Source organism: Petromyzon marinus, unplaced genomic scaffold (assembly GCF_048934315.1).
Source record: "Petromyzon marinus isolate PM22_M1 ecotype Great Lakes invasive population unplaced genomic scaffold, UKy_Petmar_22M1.pri1.0 PM_G_Scaffold_75, whole genome shotgun sequence".
Classification (NCBI taxonomy): Eukaryota; Metazoa; Chordata; class Hyperoartia; order Petromyzontiformes; family Petromyzontidae; genus Petromyzon; species Petromyzon marinus.
In genome coordinates, this window is record NW_027423030.1 from 632,208 (window position 1) to 659,277 (window position 27,070).

At 50.0% G+C, this 27,070-nt stretch overlaps 1 protein-coding gene across 1 annotated transcript in view; it reads left to right on the plus strand.

Moving 5' to 3' along the window:
* The first annotated feature begins 4,554 nt into the window (after positions 1–4,554).
* LOC116937721 (ephrin type-A receptor 3-like) overlaps positions 4,555–27,070 on the plus strand; it is a 58,553-nt gene continuing 36,037 nt past the window's right edge. The window contains exon 1 of the mRNA XM_076062839.1: positions 4,555–4,722. Within this exon, the coding sequence (XP_075918954.1) occupies positions 4,555–4,722 (168 nt within the window). The remainder of the gene's footprint in view (positions 4,723–27,070) is intronic.

A 27,070-nucleotide genomic window follows, 5' to 3' on the forward strand; every position in this document is an offset into this window, starting at 1 on the left:
ATTGGTGACGACCTCGAGCAGAGAGACGGGGTCAGGGTCAGCGTGACCTGGCTGAAGGGAGGGGATACGTGAGAGGTACGTGAGGGGGATACGTGAGGGATACGTGAGGGGATACGTGGGGGGATACGTGAGGGGGATACGTGAGGGGGATACATGGGGGGATACATGAGGGGGATACGTGAGGGGATACGTGAGAGGGATTCATGAGGGGGATACGCGAGGGGATACGTGAGGGATACGTGAGGGGATACGTGAGGGGGATACGTGAGGGGATACGTGAGGGGGATACGTGAGGGGATACGTGAGGGGATACGTGAGGGGGATACGTGAGGGGATACGCGAGGGGATACGTGAGGGGATACGTGAGGGGATACGTGAGGGGATACGCGAGGGGGATACGTGAGGGGATACGTGAGAGGGATACGTGAGGGGGATACGTGAGGGGATACGTGGGGGGGATACGTGAGGGGATACGTGAGGGGATACGTGAGGGGATACGTGAGGAGGATACGTGAGGGGATACGTGAGGGATACATGAGGGGGATACGTGAGGGATACGTGAGGGGGATACGTGAAGGGGGATACGTGAGGGGATACGTGAGGGGATACATGAGGGGGATACGTGAGGGGATACGTGAAGGGGATACGTGAGGGATACGTGAGGGGGATACGTGAGAGGGATACGTGAGGGGATACGTGAGGGATACGTGAGGGGATACGTGAAGGGGATACGTGAGGACGTGTGACCAACAGCACAAAGGCGGTGAGGAGGAGGAGGAGGGCGATGTTGGTGATGTCGTGTAAAATGATGAGTGATGTGGAAGATGATCACAACGCGTGGTGATGATGGCGTAAGACGGCGCTGCGGGTGTAGATGTTGGGGTTGGTGGGTGACGGTGAAGTGGAGGTGATGATGGTGTGGAGGTGATTGTGATGTGTGGGTGTGATAGTTTGAGTGTTGTTCGTGTGTGTGGAGGGGGGTGGGTGATGGTGTGGAGGTGATTGTGATGTGTGGGTGTGATAGTTTGAGTGTTGTTCGTGTGTGTGGAGGGTGGGGGGTGATGGTGTGGAGGTGATTGTGATGTGTGGGTGTGATAGTTTGAGTGTTGTTCGTGTGTGTGGAGGGTGGGGGTGATGGTGTGGAGGTGATTGTGATGTGTGGGTGTGATAGTTTGAGTGTTGTTCGTGTGTGTGGAGGGGTGGGTGATGGTGTGGAGGTGATTGTGATGTGTGGGTGTGATAGTTTGAGTGTTGTTCGTGTGTGTGTTGAGGGTGGGGGGGGGGGTGATGCAGCGTGTGAGAGATAGTGTGATAATGGGGAGAATGATGTGAGTGATAATGTGATGGTTGTGGTGTAATGGTGCACATGACGATGATATGGAAATGATGATGTGGTGGTGTAAGTGTTGCGAGGGATGGTGGGAGTCATGGTTCGAGTGATAGTGGAGTAGGTGACGGGAGTGATTGTGTAAGACTTGATGTTGTGAGCAGTGCCGTGATGATGTGAATGGTGATGGGAGAAATGCTGCGAATATTGGTAGTGAGTGATGTTGGAAGGGGCACTGCGGAGGTGAGATGTTAACTACCTCGCCAGGTATACAGAAAGTCGTGGGTTCGATCCCGACCCTGACGACACCATCATCAACACCATCAACACCATCATCAACACCATCATCAACACCATCAACACCATCATCAACACCATCATCACCATCAGCGGTGTGGGGTGCTCACCTCTCCGACGGCACCGACACGTGCTTGGGATTCTTCTGGAAGAGATTTGTCCCCAACCTGAAAAGAGCGCAGCACACACACACACAGTCACACACACACAAAGTCACACACACGCACGCAGACACACACACACACACACGCAGACACACACACATGCACAGACACACACACGCACGCACGCAGACGCACACACGCACGCACGCAGACACACACACATGCACAGACACACACGCACGCAGACACACACACATGCACAGACACACGCACGCAGACACACATGCACAGACACACACACACACGCACGCAGACACACACACATGCACAGACACACACGCACGCACGCAGACGCACACGCACGCAGACACACACACATGCACAGACACACGCACGCAGATACACAGACATGCACAGACACACGCACGTACGCAGACACACACACACGTAGACACGCGCACGCACGCACACGCGACGTCAGAGGGGGCGGGTGAGTGAGTGGATGAGCGGGTGGGTGGGTGAGTTTGTGGGTGAGTGAGTGGGTGAGTGGGCGAGTGAGTGGGTGAGTGGGTGAGTGAGTGGGTGGGTAGGCGAGTGAGTGGGTGAGTGAGTGGGTGGGTGAGTGGGTGGAAGAGTGTGTGTGTGGGTGGGTGGGCGGGTGAGTGGGTGAGGGCGGGTGAGTGAGTGGATGAGTGAGTGAGTGGGTGGGTGAGTGGGTGGGTGAGTGGGTGAGTGAGTGGGTGGGTGGGTGAGTGGGTGAGTGAGTGGGTGGGTGGGTGGGTGAGTGGGTGGGTGGGTGAGTGGGTAGGTGAGTGGGTGGGTGAGTGAGTGAGTGGGTGAGTGAGTGGGTGGATGGGTAGGTGAGTGAGTGGGTGAGTGAGTGGGTGGAAGAGTGTGTGGGTGGGTGGGCGAGTGGGTGGAAGAGTGTGTGGGTGGGTGGGTGAGTGAATGGGTGAGTGAGTGGGTGGGTGAGTGAGTGGGCGGGTGAGTGAGTGGATGAGTGAGTGAGTGGGTGGGTGAGTGGGTGAGTGGATGAGTGAGTGAGTGGGTGGGTGAGTGTGTGGGTGGGTGGGCGAGTGAGTGAGTGGGTGGGTGGGTGAGTGAGTGGGTGGGTGAGTGAGTGGGTGGGTGGGTGAGTGGGTGAGTGAGTGGGTGAGTGGGTGGGTGGGTGAGTGAGTAGGTGAGTGGGTGGGTGAGTGGGCGGGTGAGTTGGTGAGTGAGTGAGTGGGCAGGTGAGTGAGTGGGTGGGTGAGTGAGTGGGTGGGTGGGTGAGTGAGTGGGTGAGTAAGTGAGTGGGTGAGTGAGTGAGTGGGTGAGTGAGTGGGTGAGTGAGTGGGTGGGTGAGTGAGTGGATGAGTAAGTGAGTGGGTGAGTGAGTGGGTCGGTGAGTGAGTGAGTGGGTGAGTGAGTGAGTGGGTGAGCGAGTGAGTGGGTGGGTGAGCGTGCGGGCACCCACACGGGTTTGAGTGACATCCTGCGCTTGGCAGCGCTGCTCCGCGCCAGCTCAAACTTGGCAGAGAAGAGCTCCGTCTGAGCCGTGTGCTCGTCCTGCGCGAAGATCTGGCTGGTGCACAGCGGCTGCCCGCTCTTCGTCTACGGGGGGAGGGGGGGGAGGGAAGCAGTCAAATGATCATCATCACCACCACCATGAGACCCACTACAGCCATCATCATCGCCGCCACCACCATCACCACCACCACCATGAGACCCACTTAGCTCACCTGCTCACCCGCTCACTCGCCTCGTCACCCGCGGCTCGCTCGCCCGCTCATCTACCCACCTCCTCGCCCGCCTGCCCACTCACCCACCCGCTCACCCCTCTCACCCACCCACCCATTCACCCACCCGCTCACCTGCTAACCAGCGGCCCGCTCACCAGCCACTCACCTTGTAGACGCCTTTGGTCTTCTGCTTCTTCTTGGGGTGGAAGTCGTGGAGGAGCTGGGGGAGACATTGAAGGCACGAAGACGATCAGCAGCTCACCACCACCGTCACCATGGTGATGGTGAGCTCACCACCACCATGGTGACAGTCAGCTCACCACCACCGTCACCATGGTGACAGTCAGCTGACCACCACCATGGTGACAGTCAGCTCACCATCACCGTCAGCTCACCATCACCATGGTGACAGTCAGCTCACCATCACCGTCAGCTCACCATCAGCATGGTGACAGCTCACCACCACCGTCACCATGGTGACAGCTCACCACCACCGTCACCACCATCTCTCTGTGTGGTGAGATGTTAACTACCTCGCCAGGTGTACAGGAAGTCGTGGGTTCGATCCCGACCCTGACAATGCCTGCTGTGTATTTGGAGTTTGCGGTGTCTCTCTCTGTGTGGTGAGATGTTAACTACCTCGCCAGGTGTACAGGAAGTCGTGGGTTCGATCCCGACCCTGACGTAGATTTTTCTCCGGCTCTGGCTTTCCCTCCACATTTACATAATCAACGTGCGTTTAGAGTATTTGGCTGCTATACATTTCCACGTGAATGAGCCACTTTGTTGAGCTATAATTTGTGGCCAGGTCGCTTCTGAAAAAGAGCTTTACAGCTCGGTGGGATTTACCTTGTTAAATAAATACTGTATAGTAATTTACCGTCTATTGGAACCCCACTTCTCTGCTTTCTCTATGTGCTGTGCAGAAGGGCCATTGCCTGAAACGTCGCCAGTAAATATACCCTTTCTTTTTAAGGTAACAGTCCTCTTGACGAATATGTTGAAGTTTATTCGTGACACCACTGCCAATGCAGCAGCGTCGCCGCCACATACATTTTAGACCGATATTATTAGACTTGGCTCACCGTCTCCGCTGTGTGCAGGAATGCTCCAAGAGGAAGCGGGCCGGGGTGAGTGTGGGGGTGAGGAGCGGACGCAGGCCCTGCTGGTGAGCCACTGCCTGCCGTGCGGAGGGTGTCCGTCGGCGGGTGAGCGCGTGCTCATGGCTCAGCGGAATCCCAAGCAGCTGATGGACGTGCTGCACCCGCCAGAGGTGACGATGCTCCGGGGGAAACCACGACTACATTCGCACAACTGTAAACACACACTCGGTCACCTGCGCAGCCACGAACACTCACACACACTCACACCCCCTCACTCACACCCCCTCACTCACTCACACTCACATCTCCTCACTCACACTCACACCTCCTCACTCACACCTCCTCACTCACTCACACCCCCTCACTCACTCACACACTCACACCCCCTCACTCACACACTCACACCTCCTCACTCACACCCCCTCACTCACACCTCCTCACTCACTCACTCACACCTCCTCACTCACTCACACCTCCTCACTCACTCACTCACACCTCCTCACTCACACCCCCTCACTCACACCCTCACTCACTCACACTCACACCTCCTCACTCACTCACACCTCCTCACTCACACCCCCTCACTCACACACTCACACCTCCTCACACACTCACACCTCCTCACTCACTCACACTCACACCCCCTCACTCACACCCCCTCACTCACACCTCCTCACTCACACCTCCTCACTCACTCACTCACACCTCCTCACTCACACCTCCTCATTCACACCTCCTCACTCACACCTCCTCACTCACACCTCCTCACTCACTCACTCACACCTCCTCACTCACACCTCCTCATTCACACCTCCTCACTCACACCTCCTCACTCACTCACACCTCCTCACTCACACCCCCTCACTCACACCTCCTCACTCACACTCCCTCACTCACACCTCCTCACTCACTCACACCTCCTCTCTCACACCCCCTCACTTACACCCCCTCACTCACACCCCCTCACTCACACCCCCTCACTCACACCCCCTCACTCACACCTCCTCACTCACACCCCCTCACTCACACCTCCTCACTCACACTCCCTCACTCACACCCCCTCACTCACACCTCCTCACTCACACCTCCTCACTCACACCCCCTCACTCACACTCCCTCACTCACATCCCCTCACACTCCCTCACTCACACCTCCTCACTCACACTCCCTCACTCACATTCCCTCACACTCCCTCACTCACACCTCCTCACTCACACTCCCTCACTCACATCCCCTCACACTCCCTCACTCACACCTCCTCACTCACACTCCCTCACTCACACCTCCTCACTCACACCCCTTCACTCACACCTCCTCACTCACACCTCCTCACTCACACCCTCACTCACACCTCCTCACTCACACACTCACACTCACACCCCCTCACTCTCACACTCACACCTCCTCACTCACACCTCCTCACTCACTCACACCTCCTCACTCACACCCCCTCACTCACACCTCCTCACTCACACTCCCTCACTCACACCTCCTCACTCACTCACACCTCCTCACTCACACCCCCTCACTCACACCCCCTCACTCACACCCCCTCACTCACACCCCCTCACTCACACCCCCTCACTCACACCTCCTCACTCACACCCCCTCACTCACACCTCCTCACTCACACTCCCTCACTCACACCCCCTCACTCACACCTCCTCACTCACACCTCCTCACTCACACCCCCTCACTCACACTCCCTCACTCACATCCCCTCACACTCCCTCACTCACACCTCCTCACTCACACTCCCTCACTCACATTCCCTCACACTCCCTCACTCACACCTCCTCACTCACACTCCCTCACTCACATCCCCTCACACTCCCTCACTCACACCTCCTCACTCACACTCCCTCACTCACACCTCCTCACTCACACCCCTTCACTCACACCTCCTCACTCACACCTCCTCACTCACACCCTCACTCACACCTCCTCACTCACACTGGCTCACTCACACCTCCTCCTCCAAACACGGCGAGTTGAGTTGATGCCAAAGAGCTCCATTTTGGTCTCATCTGATCACAACACTTTCACCCAGTTGTCCTCTGAATCATTCAGATGTTCATTGGCAAACTTCAGACGGTCATGTATATGTGCTTCTTGAGCAGGGGGACCTTGCGGGCGCTGCAGGATTTCAGTCCTTCACGGCGTAATGTGTTACCAATTGTTTTCTTGGTGACTATGATCCCAGCTGCCTTGAGATCATTGACAAGATCCTCCCGTGTAGTTCTGGGCTGATTCCTCACCGTTCTTATGATCATTGAAACTCCACGAGGTGAGAACTTGCATGGAGCCCCAGGTCGAGGGAGTTTGACAGTTCTTTTGTGTTTTTCCATTTGCGAATAATCTCACCAACTGTTGTCACCTTCTCACCAAGCTGCTTGGCAATGGTCTTGTAGCCCATTACAGCCTTGTGTAGGTCTACAATCTTGTCCCTGACATCCTTGGAGAGCTCTTTGGTCTTGGCCATGGTGGAGAGTTTGGAATCTGATTGATTGATTGCTTCTGTGGACAGGTGTCTTTTATACAGGTAACAAGCTGAGATTAGGAGCACTTCTTTTAAGAGTGTGCTCCTAATCTCAGCTCGTTACCTGTATAAAAGACACCTGGGAGCCAGAAATCTTTCTAATTGAGAGGGGTCAAATACTTATTTCCTTCATTAAAATGCAAATCAATTTATAACATTTTTGACATGCGTTTTTATGGATTTTTTGGTGTTATTCTGTCTCTCACTGTTCAAATTAACCTATTATTGCAATTATAGACTGATCATTTTTTTATCAGTGAGCAAACGTACAAAATCAGCAAGGAATCAAATACTTTTTTCCCTCACTGTACCTGTCACCGGATAAGTAAGCTCTTGAGTGAAATAAAATTCCTTGGCTAAAAATCATTGCTAATCCCATTTTATAAGAATGCATTTTTCCTTGTGGGATGCTTTGGTCTCTAATTATATTCTACCAGGTTCAAAGCGTTTTTCCAAGGTGCATTTTTGGTCATAGGTTGCATTGAGCAATTCACACAGTTTTCCTGTGCAGCAGAAGTGTTATTTTTACATCACCATAATGATTTAGAAATACAATACTATGTTACTTGATGATGATGACGACGACAATGTTGATATGCAGTATTTACTTTTTTTAATGGAAAATAATACAAAAATAAAACTGAGACACCTTTATATATCATCATCGTCATCATCATCAGCCATGGTCAATGAATGGAGGCCTCCCCAACCCACCACCTTTGACGATGCTATGATGTAATAATCCAACTATGACCTGCACACGAGCTGATTTCATTGCTCCATCTCCCAACTGATGCGTTACATTCTTTGACTGCCATGCCTGTTAACAATGGTTACTTTACAAATAATTCTGGTCCCACCATATGGTGTTGTTCAGGAGATTAATTTGCTAATTGACATTGTTTTGATCTCTCAGTTGTTCAGCAACAGCACTTGCATGTAACAACAATAATATATCTTCATCAACATCACGATACACTAAATATGAGCTTGGGTAAACAATGATCTTTTAATGATTTATATGTGCTGATCTCTCATTGCTTAGCTTTTTGAAAATGTGGAGGAAGATACCGTATTATAGACCAAAAAATATCCATAATATACAATCACAAAGCAAACATTGTGTGTCATTACCGAGTACATGATATGAACTGGATAATGCAATAATTGATTCACATTCTAATACATACGTGTGCACATCTGTTAATATTTTTTTCACCTTGCGCAACAAATACGTTACAAATGTGAAATTTAATTTAGTATGCGTGGAGAACGTCTTTCACACCGTACGTAGCCAGCCGTGCTATAATCGGAGCTGCGACATGATTCCCTGATTGCATGTGCATCCATGTGTTGCTTTGTGCTCGGATTGCTTCTTTTTTCATCGTCAACAGTTACAACAATAAACGCACATCAGTGCTTTAATCAAGCATTCTTATTTTCAGTGGTCGTGGGTGCTGTCAAATTATTTCCATGCATTTAGGGCGATTTTAACTTGGGGACAAATGATCGGAGTAGGTTACATGTCAAGACGTTATGTAAAGACCGCGAGAGGTCGCTTAGTATATCAACTAAATGTTGCAAATTCTTGGTTCTTTTGGTAAAGTCACGTAGAAGGGAAACAATCAAATAATAAAAATATAAAACAATAAAATTCTCTATTATTTTATTTTCTTCCCTTCTATGTGGTGGTGACTTTACCGAAAGAACCAAGAATATGAATCCCTGCAGTCACGAAAGCTTTAAATCAACAATTTAAATGTTGCAAGTTTGACAAATGAAAGAAAGTAAATTGAGTTATGTAGAAAAAACAGCTTGCACAAGCTTCTGCCCACCCCCCAGCACACAAATCCTCCCAATCCCCCCCCCCCCACTTCTCCCTTTCCACCTCCCCACCAGTATATAGCAGCCTATAAATGAAACATGCAAATAAAACAATATGCAGCAAAATCTTGGTTGCATGCTCGTTTCAAATTATTTGAATGATAAACAAAGCTTGGAGGGTTATTTTGCATTTTAGTAAATACCATAACCAAGCAAATGTGAAATAGAATTGAGAGTCAAATGACTTATCATCAAAGTCATTCTCTATCCGCTTCTGGAAGAAGGCCTTCCAATGTCCATCTCTCAATTGTCTTGCGAGTGATCAGAAACAATGATCAGGAACGGAACTCACGCTGACAAATCAAATGTAACAATCGCACACGTTGGGAATTTCACTGCGAGACAGAAAGCGGAACACAAAATGGATGGGCACAAGTGCGAGTAGAGCATATAAGTACAGTACAACAATGGATCCTTCAGCTGACCACCTTGCACCCCTGCAGCTGCCCATGCCAACCTGCTATGCGTGTGGTCAGCACTGCGCCAGCAACATCCAAGTTAAAACCTGATTATCTTCCAGGATTTGACTAGATCGGGTACATTCTGGGTTATTTGGGCATAGCTGCTGATGATGATGATTGAAAAGTTTTCATCCTGTGAACAAACGTAGCCCCCTATTATGGGAATGTGGAAATTTCACCTTGTTTGGTTGCTGGCATTGGTGATGAGAGTCACTCGATGCTTTTTACGTGAGCAAGAAAACACTTCGTATTTTTTTGACAAATTGTACGTGATTTAAATAATATGAACAAACTGCCTTGTATTCCTGGTTCTTTCGGTAAAGTCACCACCGCGTAGAAGAGACACAACAAAAACAGGTCCCTGCAGGGTGGGCTGGTAGGAACATTGGAATTTTGCGCAATTTGATGACATTGTTACTCCCAAATGTTGGGTGCAATAAGACATATCAAGTCTCTGCGCTGTCTATTGCTGATTTTACACCCAACAGCACGAGATTTCACTTCGTTAAAGTATTGAAAGGGGACGGACGGACGGACACATTAATCTATTGCAGGCTGGTACACTCAGTTTACAACTTCGTTCCTACCAGTATAATAAAAATATAAAACAATACAATCCTCATGACGTTTCGACTGCAACACAAGCAATCATCATCAGGTGTGAAAACCACAGCAAGAAATTTTGAAAAAAGTGGCGGTTATTTTTAACGTTAGCACCACGGAGAGCGATTTGGCAGTGATTCAGATGGACGAGTCCATCTATGTTCGGAAAAGAGGAGGGGAGGAGACGAAAATAATGGATGCGGTCTGAAAGTCACCGTAAACGTTAAAAACAAACGCAACTTTTTTCAAATTTTCTTGCTGTGGTTTTCACACCTGATGATGATTGCTTGTGTTGCAGTCGAAACTTCGTGAGAATTTTATTGTTTTATATTTTTATTATTTTATTGTTTCCCTTCTACGTGGTGACTTTACCAAAAGTCCCAAGAATATTAATCCCTGCAGTCACGAAAGCTTTAAATCAAAATGTAAACTGCCTTGTATTTGGTTTAACACGTGGTAGGCTTTCGTGACCAATATCATCCCATAATACAGATTTTTTTTGCGTTAGATCGTGTCAATATATAAATGTTGTGTCGTTAAACCCGCCACCACCCGACACAGCCAATAAGTAAGGTTTGTCACGTGAACAGAACGTGCCAATTCGTTACTGGTACAGCACATCGGAGCGTTGGAGCGCACAATCACAACATTTACAATCTGAGTACGACGTTTCGCTAGTAATTATGTAGTGTTGTAAGGACGAGCAGACTTCTTTAGGAGGCACACTCTGTTTATTGTATTATTTCCTTATACAACGCTTAACACACACAGAGGGATATTCGATCCCCTCACCCGATACCCTAGGGAGGTACAGCCTCCGGACCTGGCGGGACTCACACGTCTACCGCTATCCTAGTCCTCCGGCTAGGACCTAGGGGAGGCTATCTGACCCACCGCTGGCCCGGTGGGTCCTGACCACTGGGTATGCCGAGCCTTAGCCCTTAGAAGGGCTGAAAGGCTGGTCCAGGGTCCTAGCTAGGCTTCAGCCCAGTCTTCTATCTTCGTGCAGGGAGAGAACTCCCCGAGGTCCGTTGGGTCACCCGTCTTATACCCCTTCGTGGCCGGGTAGAACCAATCATACATTCCCACGTGGAACCGTCTGATTGGTTCGCACCAAACCCTGGCCACGATCCGTTTCACCTCGACTGACCCCAACCGTTGTACCCAGGGGTAATGCTGCACTGCCCTGGTGGCAATGCAGGTTACGCAACAGCGTGTAGTTAACACCTCTACATCACCCCCTCCTTCGGAAGCTCCACCCGTCCCGGCTGCAACAATGGGAAACTCCGAAATTACCAACGGTAGAATAATTGTGAGTGTGCCTCACGAACAACAAGAACAATAAAACCCCTATAAATACCCCCCTTAACAACATAACGTATGTACAAGGCACTAGACATGCCAAAAAAAATTATAACTACCGGCGAGATTTCGCGCGCGTGTGTTTCGCGGGACCATCGTAGGGGATGGCAGGCTTTGTCGGCGGCACAAGGGAAGGAGGAGGATGAGCCAGAGCATCCGGTGGGCCTTTAGGCATCTCCACGGGGACACCCGCTGCTCCACGGTCCATTGAGGCCGAACATGGCCTGCATGGAGCCGTCACTCCCGCGTCATCTGCAGGAGGACTGACACGCCTGCGCTGTGGGTTAGGCACCAACGGGGCAACATCCGGCTCGTCGGACGCGTCGCGCACTCGGCCCCCGTGTCGTGCGTGTTGTGGAGGGATGCGTGGCGTGACGAAGGGTTTTAACCGAGAGGGGTGAACGCACCAGCGACGCCGTCCCCAGCTAATTTTAACAAATTGGGGACGCAGGACTTCCACTACCTCAACCGGGCCTCGCCATGGTCTGAGGAGTTTGGCCGACGTGGACACCGGCACCTGGGGGCAGTGGAGCCATGCCCTGTCTCCCGGTGCCCACCGATGCGTGTACGTCCGGGGGTCACGCAGTCGCAAATTCGCCCGTTGGCGGGAAGCCGAATTTTCAATGGCGGCCTCCCGTGCCTCGGCCAACTTACGGAGGTTTAATCGCAAGTGGTCAACGAGCTTTGACTTTTGCGGTGGCTGTTCGATTTCCAGCCGAACGTCGGCGGGAGGAAAGGCATCCCTGCCGTACATTAGAAAGAACGGGGAAAATCCCGTTGCCGCGTGAGGTGCCATACGGTATGCGGCGAGCACCCCCGGAACCTGCAACTCCCAATCGAGGTGGGATTCATCGACCTGATGGCATAACATAGCGGTGAGAGTTCTATGAAGGCGCTCCACCATGCCGTCGGTCTGAGGATGGTAGGGTGAAGTGCGCACTTTCTTAGTGCCCAACAGGCGGCACACATCATTCAGCAAGGCTCCCGGAAAATTTCTTCCCTGATCGGTCAGCAACCGTTCTGGTGCGCCCTTGTCCAGGACGTAGCCCTGAACAAAGGCGTCCACAACGGCCGCCGCCGACTGGTTGGGGAGGGCCCAGGCCATAGGCCACCGTGTAAAATACTCTACCCCAACCAGAAGGTACTTATTACCCCGTGGCGTAGTAGGAAAAGGGCCCAAAATATCGAGAGCCACCAACTCATTTATACGAGAGACCGAAATGGGTTGCAGGGGTGGACATGCCAGTTTAGCCGGCGGTTTACGTTGCGCACAATGGGTGCATCCCAGCAAAATGTCAGTGACGTCGCGCAGCATGCCCGGGCAGAAAAATTGCAACCGCAACAACCCAATGGTCTTATGAACACCCAGGTGCAATAAACGCTCATGCGCCGCCCATACGGCCTTGCATCGCAAGGCGGATGGCACGACGATTTTATGTTGACACGAGTCAGCATCCCAATGCATCAACAAGCCGTGCTTCATGACAAATGAATTAAATTTGCCCTGTCTTGGAACCGCATTATTCGCGTGGCGACGCAACCTCAAAAACGACATGTCCTCGCCCTGGTGCCGACCCCATTCGGCCAAAGTTAGCTCCAGCAAATCGTCACTGGCCATTGGATCTGCATGATCGAACATCGGCGCTGAGGCGGCGGGAAGCGTGGCTGACACCGTTGTGAGAGGCGCAACCTGCGCAGGCAATGGCGGCTTACAACGGCCCGAGCCCAAAAAATACGCACATTTTTGAGCCGGCGGAAGGCGAGACAACGCATCGGCATTCGTGTGTTGTGCACCCCTACGGTAAGTGACATTGAAATCGTAGTCCTGAAGGACTTCGAGCCACCGAGAAAGCTGCCCGGACGGTTGGTCAACCCGCAGAGCGTACTGTAAAGCCGAATGATCAGATCGCACGGTAAAATGCTGACCATACAGGTACGGCCTGTATTGCTGAATAAAAAAAACAATGGCCAGCAGCTCACGTCTGGTCACACAGTATCTTTGTTCAGCAAGAGACAAGACTCTGCTACCATAGGCAACAACCCTTTCAATGCCATCAACTTTTTGGGACAGAACACCCCCAATACCCGTATTGCTAGCGTCGGTGTCCAACACGAATGGCACGGAAAAATCGGGGTACGCAAGGGACGGTGCCGTCACGAGCGCGTTCCGCAAGGAGTCGAACGCAGACTGTTCTGCGTCCCCCCAATGAAACGCCACCCCTTTTGACGTAAGGGCGTGGAGCGGCTTGGCAATCGTCGCGAAGCCAGCAACAAACCGGCGGTAGTACGACGCAAAACCAATAAAACTACGAACATCGCCCACAGATGTAGGGGTTAACTGTGCCCCAGATAGCGCACAGACTCACGCAGAAGGTGACACTTCTGCGGCTTGAATTTCAAGTTAGCGGCCCGCATTTTCAAGAAGACAGCACGCAACCGTTCGATGTGTTCGCCGAACTTGCGGCTAAAGACGATGACGTCGTCAAGATAAATGAGACATGAGTCCCACTGGAGCCCAGCGAGGACCAGCTCCATGAGCCTCTGGAACGTCGCTGGGGCCGAGTGGAGACCCATGGGCAATCTATTAAACTCGAAAAGGCCCTGTGGTGTCCGAAAAGCAGTCTTAGGTTTTGATGATTCGTCGAGGGGGAGTTGCCAAAACCCCGACAGAAGGTCCAAGGTGGAGAAATAGTGCGCCCCTGCCAGGGCATCCAATGACTCGTCCATACGAGGGAGAGGGTAGGCGTCCGCTACCGAGATTTTATTTAGGCGCAGAAAATCAACGCAAAAACGGAGACTGCCATTGTGCTTTTTGACCAGCACTATTGGAGCACCCCAGGGACTAGTGGAGGGAGAAATTATATCGGCCTTCAGCATGTCATCCACAGCCGATTTAACATGCTGTTTCTCCGCCGGGCTAAGCCGAAACGGGTTTTGTCGAATCGGGGCAGCGTCACCAGTATCAATGTGGTGACGCAGCAGCTTGGTGCAGCCAATATCAAATTTAGATTTACTGAAGACATCGGAAAATTCTCGCAGAAGAGCGCGCAATTTAATTCGCTGCGAATGAGACAGATCACCCGTGTCTGTGCAGAGCGCGTCCAACCATCTCTCATCCGATTCGGAAGGAGGTGGGACCTGCGGCGTGTCATGCACGTGTCCCACGACTCCGGTCCCCAACGGCACCGGGGTCGCGTGAGCGAACACAGTTCCTTGCGAAATGACGGTTGTGGACAATCCGACATTCAAAACCTGCAAGAACAGCTCCCTGTCGGCTGCTACGAGGGTCTGTGCAGCCACCAAATCTAACCCCTTAGCAGCTGCGTTTGAAGGCCCCAGCAAAATGCCATGTGCCAAGGCCTCCGGGGCTAGCGGCTTTTTAAGTTGCAAGGGCACGAGCATTTGTGTCCCTGGCGGAATGCGGACTGTGCTCGCGACAAACGCCTGCACCGAGGCACTAGCCATGCGCGGATGTGAGGGTGTGGGCAAGAACGCCATCCGTCGACCCGACGGGAGTTCGATGCAGCCTTGATCTACAAGGATCTTAATAGGCATTTTTGCGAGAAAATCAGTGCCTAACAAACACGGCACGGCGAGGGAAGAAGAGACCAAAATAGGCCCTGCCAATTTAATGTCTCCAATCGAAATTTGCGCCCGAATTTGCCCAATAATGCCAAGTGAACTGCCATTAGCGGCGAAACACGGGATAGAAACCCATTCCAAGGGGCGGCATCGTACGGGCAGTATATTGTAAATCAAATCCGAAATGATCGTAGCCAACGCACCAGTATCGACCAACACGCGAAATTCCACACCCTCGATTGATCCGACAACCACGGACGAACCTGCCGTCGCCGCGACTACCCTATGGGCCAACTCAGACCACTGCCCAGGTCCGAGTGGCCGCGAACAAACGCCAGAATACCCCCCATCACACGCCGAATCGCGAGCCCTTCTTATGGTGCGTTGCAGTGTGTATGGTGTGAATGAGGGCCGAGCGTGAGAGGCGTCGCGACTTGCCTGGTTTTGCCGCGATGCCGTGGACGTCCTGTAGTCCTGGCCCCGGGATGCGGAGGGGCGTCGTCGAGGCGCACGGCAGTCAGAGGAGATGTGGCCTCGTTGGCCACAGTTGAAGCACGTCACGTCGCCGCGTGGAGCAGGCCGTCCCCGCTGCTGGTCGTTGCGGCGACCAGCGTGGTCTGACGATCGCCGGCCCGTTGACCTGGTCGCCATGAAGGCCCGGTCGGGGGAGAACTCGGCGTCCCTGCTGGCAGGCTCCGACGTCGAAGCCGAGGCGGCGATGGTCGATTCCGTGTGGAGCAGCAGATGTGCGTGGATGCACCGAGCGGCTCGTAGCGAGCACATACTGTCGTCGTCCACTGCTTGGATGACGATGCGCAGCTCGCGCGCCAGCTCCAGCATCTTCTGGAGAACGATGGCGTCGATGGCCTCGTCATCCATGCGAGGGTAACCCGCTCTTGCCATCGCCAGTAGAGCGGTCCGGAATGCCAACGGAGACTCTTTAGGGCGGCGTCGCCTGTCGTAAAATCGGCTGCGGACGTTGGATGGAGGCCCGTAGACGTCGGACATCCGTCGGAGGGCCGATTGAAGAGTCGCCCTTTCGTGCCTGTGCGTCCGACCAGCCCACCATCTCTTGGTGGCTCAGGAAGCGACGCTGGAACGCCGCCCAGTCACCCCCTTCAGATGAGAATTCCCGGAAGATGGGCAGGCGTTGTTGGAGGGCGGACGTCGTCTCCCCCTCAGCTTGCACCATCTCGAGCCGGAGATCGGTGATTTCCCGGCCGATAGAGTCTACTGTACCATGTCGGTACAGTGATGACGCGGCGTCCGCTGAGGAACTTGAATTCGCAGCATCGCGTGCCGATGACGTTGCGGGTTGTGATTGGCCCCCCGCGTTCCCAGGATGCCCCTGGCTTCCGCTTCCGGCGGGATCACGTGGTTCTCCGGCGGGAAAATCAAAATGTCCGCCCCGGCCGATGGCGGGAATGTCTGCCGGCGGTTGACTCGGCCTGCTCGCGACCTCCAAGTTGATCTCTTCGAGAATGGAGGCCGCGGCATGTACGAGTTGAGCGAGACGGCCGTGTGCTGCCCTGAGTCCGTCCCCCATGGCAGGGGGAGCGACCGGCTGGCTGCTCAACCGGTGGCTGGGCGGCTGTCAACGTGGCAGCGTTTTCAGCGGAGCTGGCGGTGCTTGCAGGTGAGGCAGCGTTATCTTCGTTCTGGCTCCGCGCGTGGGCTGAACTTCTGGTTTCCATTTCCAACCACTTCTGACACCAGTTGCAGTGTTGTAAGGACGAGCAAACTTTTTTAGGAGGCACACTCTGTTTATTGTATTATTTCCTTATACAACGCTTAACACACACAGAGGGATATTCGGTCCCCTCACCCGATACCCTAGGGAGGTACAGCCTCCGGACCTGGCGGGACTCACACGTCTACCGCTAACCTCCTTGATACCTAAGGAGGTACAACCTCCGGACTTGGCAGGACTCACACGTCTACCGCTATCCTAGTCCTCCGGCTAGGACCTAGGGGAGGCTATCTGTCCCACCGCTGGCCCGGTGGGTCCTGACCACTGGGTATGCCGAGCCTTAGCCCTTAGAAGGGCTGAAAGGCTGGTCCAGGGTCCTAGCTAGGCTTCAGCCCAGTCTTCTATCTTCGTGCAGGGAGAGAACTCCCCGAGGTCCGTTGGGTCACCCGTCTTATACCCCTTCGTGGCCGGGTAGAACCAATCATACATTCCCACGTGGAACCGTCTGATTGGTTCGCACCAAACCCTGGCCACGATCCGTTTCACCTCAACTGACCCCAACCGTTTTACCCAGGGGTAATGCTGCACTGCCCTGGTGGCAATGCAGGTTACGCAACAGCGCGTAGTTAACACCTCTACAGAAGCACTACGACAGAATTGCTACAATAATGCTCAAATTAACAGTGCACTGAATGCCAAATCACGATCGCAAAGCAATACTGCTGAAAGCGATCAGATTGTTAAAACAATAAATATTCCATATATCTCAGGAGTAACTGACAAATTAGCCCGTGTTTTGCAAAAGCAAAACATTACAGTATGATTTGGTACAGTACACAAAATTAAAAAACTAGTATCTTGCACTAAAGACGCATTACCTAAATTATCAACCGGTGTAACATCAGCATAAGACTAAAAGAACATCAAAGAAATATTAAATTATCTCATACACAACTGTCGGCAGTGGCAGAACATGCTTTTCAACAAGGACACTGAATTGATTTTGATAACGTTGAAGTGTTGTGTAAAACTAATTATTACTGGCAAAGACTAATTAGAGAATCCATTGAAATTGAGAGGAATAGAAATAACTTTAATCGCTCTGACAGCTACAGGCTTAGTGCGGTACATATTACAATTCCTTATGGGGGAAACACATACTAATAAACGGATTACTAACGTAGCATATAATCACAATAACACACATTACAACTAATTACTAATCTACAACTCATTACTAATCATAACCATTGACTGATTACCAATCGATTATATAATTACAATACCCCCCATCCGCCTCTAATCACTGCACCTGATATGAGTTAAATGATGACGTCAGCCTGCTGCTCTATTTAAGACTGGGAGCAAGCGAGGGCTTTACCATTCTGGTGAATTGCCCGATGATGCTGGATGTAATTGTTGTGTCACAACAGCGAAGCCGCTCCGTCGAAATAGGGGCCGTCGCTGTGCTGCTGCGACCGAGAAGCCACCCGGCTCCCATCACAGCACTTCAACCGCCACCCCCTCCCCCCCCCCACCTTAACACACACACACACACACTCAAGTAGGGCCTCATGGGGAGGGAGGGGGGCACCTGCCCTGAATTTTTACCCGAGAGGCCCCCTCGTGGGGGTGCTCCACGGTTTCTCAGGGTCAGGGAATTGGCAGGCACCCCCCCCCCCCAGGCCAAATGGCACTGCGGCACCGTGGCTTAACTTAGAATTAAATGACCACGGAGAACTCGCTGAGAACCGCATTGAGGAGATGCCCAGGACACACGCGGACCAGCAGACAGGTGGGGAGCGGGGCAGCGTGGGTTAAGGGTCTCTACCCATGGTGCACCGCGGGCTAGCGTCTCTACCCATGATGCACCGCGGATTAACGGCCCTACCCATGATGCACCGCGGATTAACGGCCTGACCCGTGATGCACCGCGGATGGGCGCTGCGAGGGCTTTGAAAGGAGCATAAAAGGGGATGCTTTGGGGAAGCAAGGGGCCATTTTTTTACTTGACTGGAGATCAACAGGAGGGAGGGATCGGGGAGCCGTCACCTGACTGTTACTCGCACGTCCGTGAGATGGGGCAGAGAACAGCCAGATTCTGTTTACAGCATCATCTATCCGCGACCTCCATTGCTGCGAGGTCGGACCGTAAGTACGAGGGAGAGAGGTAAGACAAAGGGACGAAATTCGGAGAGAAAATAGAGGGCAGACAGGTCCATTAAGTATCAGGCAGTAGCGAGATAGGTTAGACCTGTCCTGCTGGTCCGTACTGACACGCACAGTCTAGTTCGATACTCGCGGGGAATAAAACCACTAATAGGATAAAGCTGTGTCGTGGTCACTGTGAGTGCGAGGAGGGAGACGGAGTGTTTGGTGTTCGCATACCGGTACGAGTGTGTACAGAGTGTTTTGTGTTCGCGCATACGCGGCTGTTTGCAGCGAATAAGGGAGTAGAACGTGCTTAGTGCCGGTACCTGTACGGTCGTTTACAGTATTGTTCAGCGCGCGCGTACCTACACGAATATCTTCGGTGGTGCCCAGCGCTCGTGTACCTGCGCAATAGCCTACAGTAGCGCTTTGCGCTCGCGCGCCTGTGTGACGGGGTGGTGGTCGCGCACTCGCGCTATTGTCTAATAGCGAATTAAGCGCCTGGCGTGTGTGAATACGCAGCTGTGTAAACAGCCCGTTAAATCGGAGCAAAGTAATTGCGGCGTGGTTGTTTTTGCTTAAGCGCGTGGAGCGTAGGTGGGAGGGAATCCCACGGGGGCGCGCCGCGCCTGTTTATTCCCGTGCAGGACGGGGTTTTGCTTTGCGAGCGCGCTCACCGCGACACGCCGGCGTTGAACAGGGTAGCGCATCGCGAGCGCAAAGCGTACGAGCCGTTTATTAAGCTACGCAAACGCGGTCGACATCCCAGGCAGAGGTACAGGGGGGCGAGGCATTAGGGGTCGGTAGTCTGGACCTGACAGAGCAGCCCGGGAGGTAGCGGTATGAATGGAACGGGGGAGTCGGTGGGCAACGGCCCCGACAATTCAGTGATGGCGGGGGACGGTAGCCCCCACAGTGACTATGTTACACACACACACAGGATGTGACAATGTTACACACACACACACACAGGATGTGACTATGTTACACACACACACACAGGATGTGACTATGTTACACACACACATACAGGATGTGATTATGTTACACACACACACACATACAGGATGTGACTATGTTACACACACATACACAGCTTCAGAACGTGACTATGTTACACACACACACACTGGATGTGACTATGTTACACACACACACACGATGTGATTATGTTACACACATACACACAGGATGTGACTATGTTACACACACACACACACAGGATGTGATTATGTTACACACACACACACACAGGACATGACTATGTTACACACACACACCTTCAGGACGTGACTATGTTACACACACACATACAGGATGTGACTATGTTACACACACATATAGGATGTGACTATGTTACACACACATACACAGCTTCAGGACGTGACTATGTTACACACACACATACAGGATGTGACTATGTTACACACACATACAGGATGTGATTATGTTACACACACACACACGATGTGATTATGTTACACACACACACAGGATGTGACTATGTTACACACATACACAGCTTCAGGACGTGACTATGTTACACACACAGCTTCAGGATGTGACTATGTTACACACACACACAGCTTCAGGACGTGACTATGTTACACACACATACAAGATGTGACTATGTTACACACACACAGTATGTGACTATGTTACACACACACACAGGATGTGATTATGTTACACACACATCACACACACGATGTGACTATGTTACACACACACACAGCTTCAGGACGTGACTATGTGACACACACAGCTTCAGGATGTGACTATGTTACACACACATACAGGATGTGACTATGTTACACAAACATCACACACACGATGTGACTATGTTACACACACATACACACAGGATGTGATTATGTTACACACACACACGATGTGACTATGTTACACACACACATACAGGATGTGACTATGTTACACACACAGGATGTGACTATGTTACACACACACACATAGAGGATGTGACTATGTTACACACACACATACAGGATGTGACTATGTTACACACACACAAACAGGATGTGACTATGTTACACACACAGCTACAGGATGTGATTATGTTACACACACACACATACAGGATGTGATTATGTTACACACACACACAGGATGTGACTATGTTACACACACACAGCTACAGGATGTGATTATGTTACACACACACACATACAGGATGTGATTATGTTACACACACACACAGGATGTGATGATGTTACACACACACACAGGATGTGACTATGTTACACACACACACGATGTGACTATGTTACACACACACACACAGGATGTGATTATGTTACACACACACACATACAGGATGTGACTATGTTACACACACACACAGGATGTGACTATGTTAAACACACACACACATACACACAGGATGTCACTATGTTACACACACATACAGGATGTGATTATGTTACACACACACACACACAGGATGTGACTATGTTACACACACACACACGATGTGACTATGTTACACACACACACAGAATGTGATTATGTTACACACACACACATACAGGATGTGACTATGTTACACACACACAGGATGTGATTATGTTACACACACACACATACAGGATGTGATTATGTTACACACACACACAGGATGTGATTATGTTACACACACACAGGATGTGACTATGTTACACACACACACACGATGTGACTATGTTACACACACACACACACAGGATGTGATTATGTTACACACACACACATACAGGATGTGACTATGTTACACACACACACACAGGATGTGACTATGTTACACACACACACATACACACAGGATGTCACTATGTTACACACACATACAGGATGTGACTATGTTATACACACACATACAGGATGTGATTATGTTACACACACACACACAGGATGTGACTATGTTACACACACATACAGGATGTGATTATGTTACACACACACACACAGGATGTGACTATGTTACACACACATACAGGATGTGATTATGTTACACACACACACACACGATGTGACTATGTTACACACACACACAGGATGTGATTATGTTACACACACACACATACAGGATGTGACTATGTTACACACACACACAGGACGTGACTATGTTACACACACACAGCTTCAGGACGTGACTATGTTACACACACACACAGCTTCAGGACGTGACTATGTTACACACACACACACATACAGGACGTGACTATGTTACACACACACACAGCTTCAGGACGTGACTATGTTACACACACACACACAGCTACAGGACGTGACTATGTTACACACACACACAGCTTCAGGACGTGACTATGTTACACACACACACACAGCTTCAGGACGTGACTATGTTACACACACACACAGCTACAGGACGTGACTATGTTACACACACACACACACAGCTTCAGGACGTGACTATGTTACACACACACACAGCTACAGGACGTGACTATGTTACACACACACACACAGCTTCAGGACGTCACTATGTTACACACACACAGCTTCAGGACGTGACTATGTTACACACACACACAGCTACAGGACGTGACTATGTTACACACACACACAGCTTCAGGACGTGACTATGTTACACACACACACAGCTACAGGACGTGACTATGTTACACACACACACAGCTTCAGGACGTCACTATGTTACACACACACACACAGCTTCAGGACGTGACTATCTTACACACACACAGCTTCAGGATGTGACTATGTTACACACACACAGCTACAGGACGTGACTATGTTACACACACACACACAGCTACAGGATGTGACTTTGTTACACACACACACAGCTTCAGGACGTGATTATGTTACACACACACACAGCTACAGGACGTGATTATGTTACACACACACACAGCTACAGGACGTGACTATGTGACACACAAACAGCTTCAGGACGTGACTATGTTACACACACACACAGCTTCAGGACGTGACTATGTGACACACACACACAGCTTCAGGATGTGACTATGTTACACACACACACACAGCTTCAGGACGTGACTATGTTACACACACACAGCTTCAGGACGTGACTATGTTACACACACACACACACAGCTGTAGGATGTGACTATGTTAAACACACACACAGCTTCAGGATGTGACTATGTTACACACACACAGCTACAGGACGTGACTATGTTACACACACACACAGCTACAGGATGTGACTTTGTTACACACACACAGCTTCAGGACGTGATTATGTTACACTCACACACAGCTACAGGACGTGACTATGTTACACACACACACAGCTTCAGGACGTGACTATGTTACACACACAGCTTCAGGATGTGACTATGTTACACACACACACAGCTTCAGGACGTGACTATGTTACACACACATACAAGATGTGACTATGTTACACACACACAGTATGTGACTATGTTACACACACACACAGGATGTGATTATGTTACACACACATCACACACACGATGTGACTATGTTACACACACACACAGCTTCAGGACGTGACTATGTGACACACACAGCTTCAGGATGTGACTATGTTACACACACATACAGGATGTGACTATGTTACACAAACATCACACACACGATGTGACTATGTTACACACACATACACACAGGATGTGATTATGTTACACACACACACGATGTGACTATGTTACACACACACATACAGGATGTGACTATGTTACACACACAGGATGTGACTATGTTACACACACACACATAGAGGATGTGACTATGTTACACACACACATACAGGATGTGACTATGTTACACACACACAAACAGGATGTGACTATGTTACACACACAGCTACAGGATGTGATTATGTTACACACACACACATACAGGATGTGATTATGTTACACACACACACAGGATGTGACTATGTTACACACACACAGCTACAGGATGTGATTATGTTACACACACACACATACAGGATGTGATTATGTTACACACACACACAGGATGTGATTATGTTACACACACACACAGGATGTGACTATGTTACACACACACACGATGTGACTATGTTACACACACACACACAGGATGTGATTATGTTACACACACACATACAGGATGTGACTATGTTACACACACACACAGGATGTGACTATGTTAAACACACACACACATACACACAGGATGTCACTATGTTACACACACATACAGGATGTGACTATGTTACACACACATACAGGATGTGATTATGTTACACACACACACACAGGATGTGACTATGTTACACACACACACACGATGTGACTATGTTACACACACACACAGGATGTGATTATGTTACACACACACACATACAGGATGTGACTATGTTACACACACACACACGATGTGACTATGTTACACACACACACACAGGATGTGATTATGTTACACACACACACATACAGGATGTGACTATGTTACACACACACACACACAGGACGTGACTATGTTACACACACACAGCTTCAGGACGTGACTATGTTACACACACACACAGCTTCAGGACGTGACTATGTTACACACACACACACATACAGGACGTGACTATGTTACACACACACACAGCTTCAGGACGTGACTATGTTACACACACACACACAGCTACAGGACGTGACTATGTTACACACACACACAGCTTCAGGACGTGACTATGTTACACACACACACACAGCTTCAGGACGTGACTATGTTACACACACACACAGCTACAGGACGTGACTATGTTACACACACACACACAGCTTCAGGACGTGACTATGTTACACACACACACACAGCTACAGGACGTGACTATGTTACACACACACACACAGCTTCAGGACGTCACTATGTTACACACACACAGCTTCAGGACGTGACTATGTTACACACACACACAGCTACAGGACGTGACTATGTTACACACACACACAGCTTCAGGACGTGACTATGTTACACACACACACAGCTACAGGACGTGACTATGTTACACACACACACAGCTTCAGGACGTCACTATGTTACACACACACACACAGCTTCAGGACGTGACTATCTTACACACACACAGCTTCAGGATGTGACTATGTTACACACACACAGCTACAGGACGTGACTATGTTACACACACACACACAGCTACAGGATGTGACTTTGTTACACACACACACAGCTTCAGGACGTGATTATGTTACACACACACACAGCTACAGGACGTGATTATGTTACACACACACACAGCTACAGGACGTGACTATGTGACACACAAACAGCTTCAGGACGTGACTATGTTACACACACACACAGCTTCAGGACGTGACTATGTGACACACACAGCTTCAGGATGTGACTATGTTACACACACACACACAGCTTCAGGACGTGACTATGTTACACACACACAGCTTCAGGACGTGACTATGTTACACACACACACACACAGCTGTAGGATGTGACTATGTTAAACACACACACAGCTTCAGGATGTGACTATGTTACACACACACAGCTACAGGACGTGACTATGTTACACACACACACAGCTACAGGATGTGACTTTGTTACACACACACAGCTTCAGGACGTGATTATGTTACACTCACACACAGCTACAGGACGTGACTATGTTACACACACACACAGCTTCAGGACGTGACTATGTTACACACACAGCTTCAGGATGTGACTATGTTACACACACACACAGCTTCAGGACGTGACTATGTTACACACACATACAAGATGTGACTATGTTACACACACACAGTATGTGACTATGTTACACACACACACAGGATGTGATTATGTTACACACACATCACACACACGATGTGACTATGTTACACACACACACAGCTTCAGGACGTGACTATGTGACACACACAGCTTCAGGATGTGACTATGTTACACACACATACAGGATGTGACTATGTTACACAAACATCACACACACGATGTGACTATGTTACACACACATACACACAGGATGTGATTATGTTACACACACACACGATGTGACTATGTTACACACACACATACAGGATGTGACTATGTTACACACACAGGATGTGACTATGTTACACACACACACATAGAGGATGTGACTATGTTACACACACACATACAGGATGTGACTATGTTACACACACACAAACAGGATGTGACTATGTTACACACACAGCTACAGGATGTGATTATGTTACACACACACACATACAGGATGTGATTATGTTACACACACACACAGGATGTGACTATGTTACACACACACAGCTACAGGATGTGATTATGTTACACACACACACATACAGGATGTGATTATGTTACACACACACACAGGATGTGATTATGTTACACACACACACAGGATGTGACTATGTTACACACACACACGATGTGACTATGTTACACACACACACAGGATGTGATTATGTTACACACACACATACAGGATGTGACTATGTTACACACACACACAGGATGTGACTATGTTAAACACACACACACATACACACAGGATGTCACTATGTTACACACACATACAGGATGTGACTATGTTACACACACATACAGGATGTGATTATGTTACACACACACACACAGGATGTGACTATGTTACACACACACACACGATGTGACTATGTTACACACACACACAGGATGTGATTATGTTACACACACACACATACAGGATGTGACTATGTTACACACACACACAGGATGTGATTATGTTACACACACACACATACAGGATGTGATTATGTTACACACACACACAGGATGTGATTATGTTACACACACACACACAGGATGTGACTATGTTACACACACACGATGTGACTATGTTACACACACACACACACAGGATGTGATTATGTTACACACACACACATACAGGATGTGACTATGTTACACACACACACACAGGATGTGACTATGTTACACACACACACATACACACAGGATGTCACTATGTTACACACACATACAGGATGTGACTATGTTACACACACATACAGGATGTGATTATGTTACACACACACACAGGATGTGACTATGTTACACACACATACAGGATGTGATTATGTTACACACACACACAGGATGTGACTATGTTACACACACATACAGGATGTGATTATGTTACACACACACACACACACGATGTGACTATGTTACACACACACACACACAGGATGTGATTATGTTACACACACACACATACAGGATGTGAC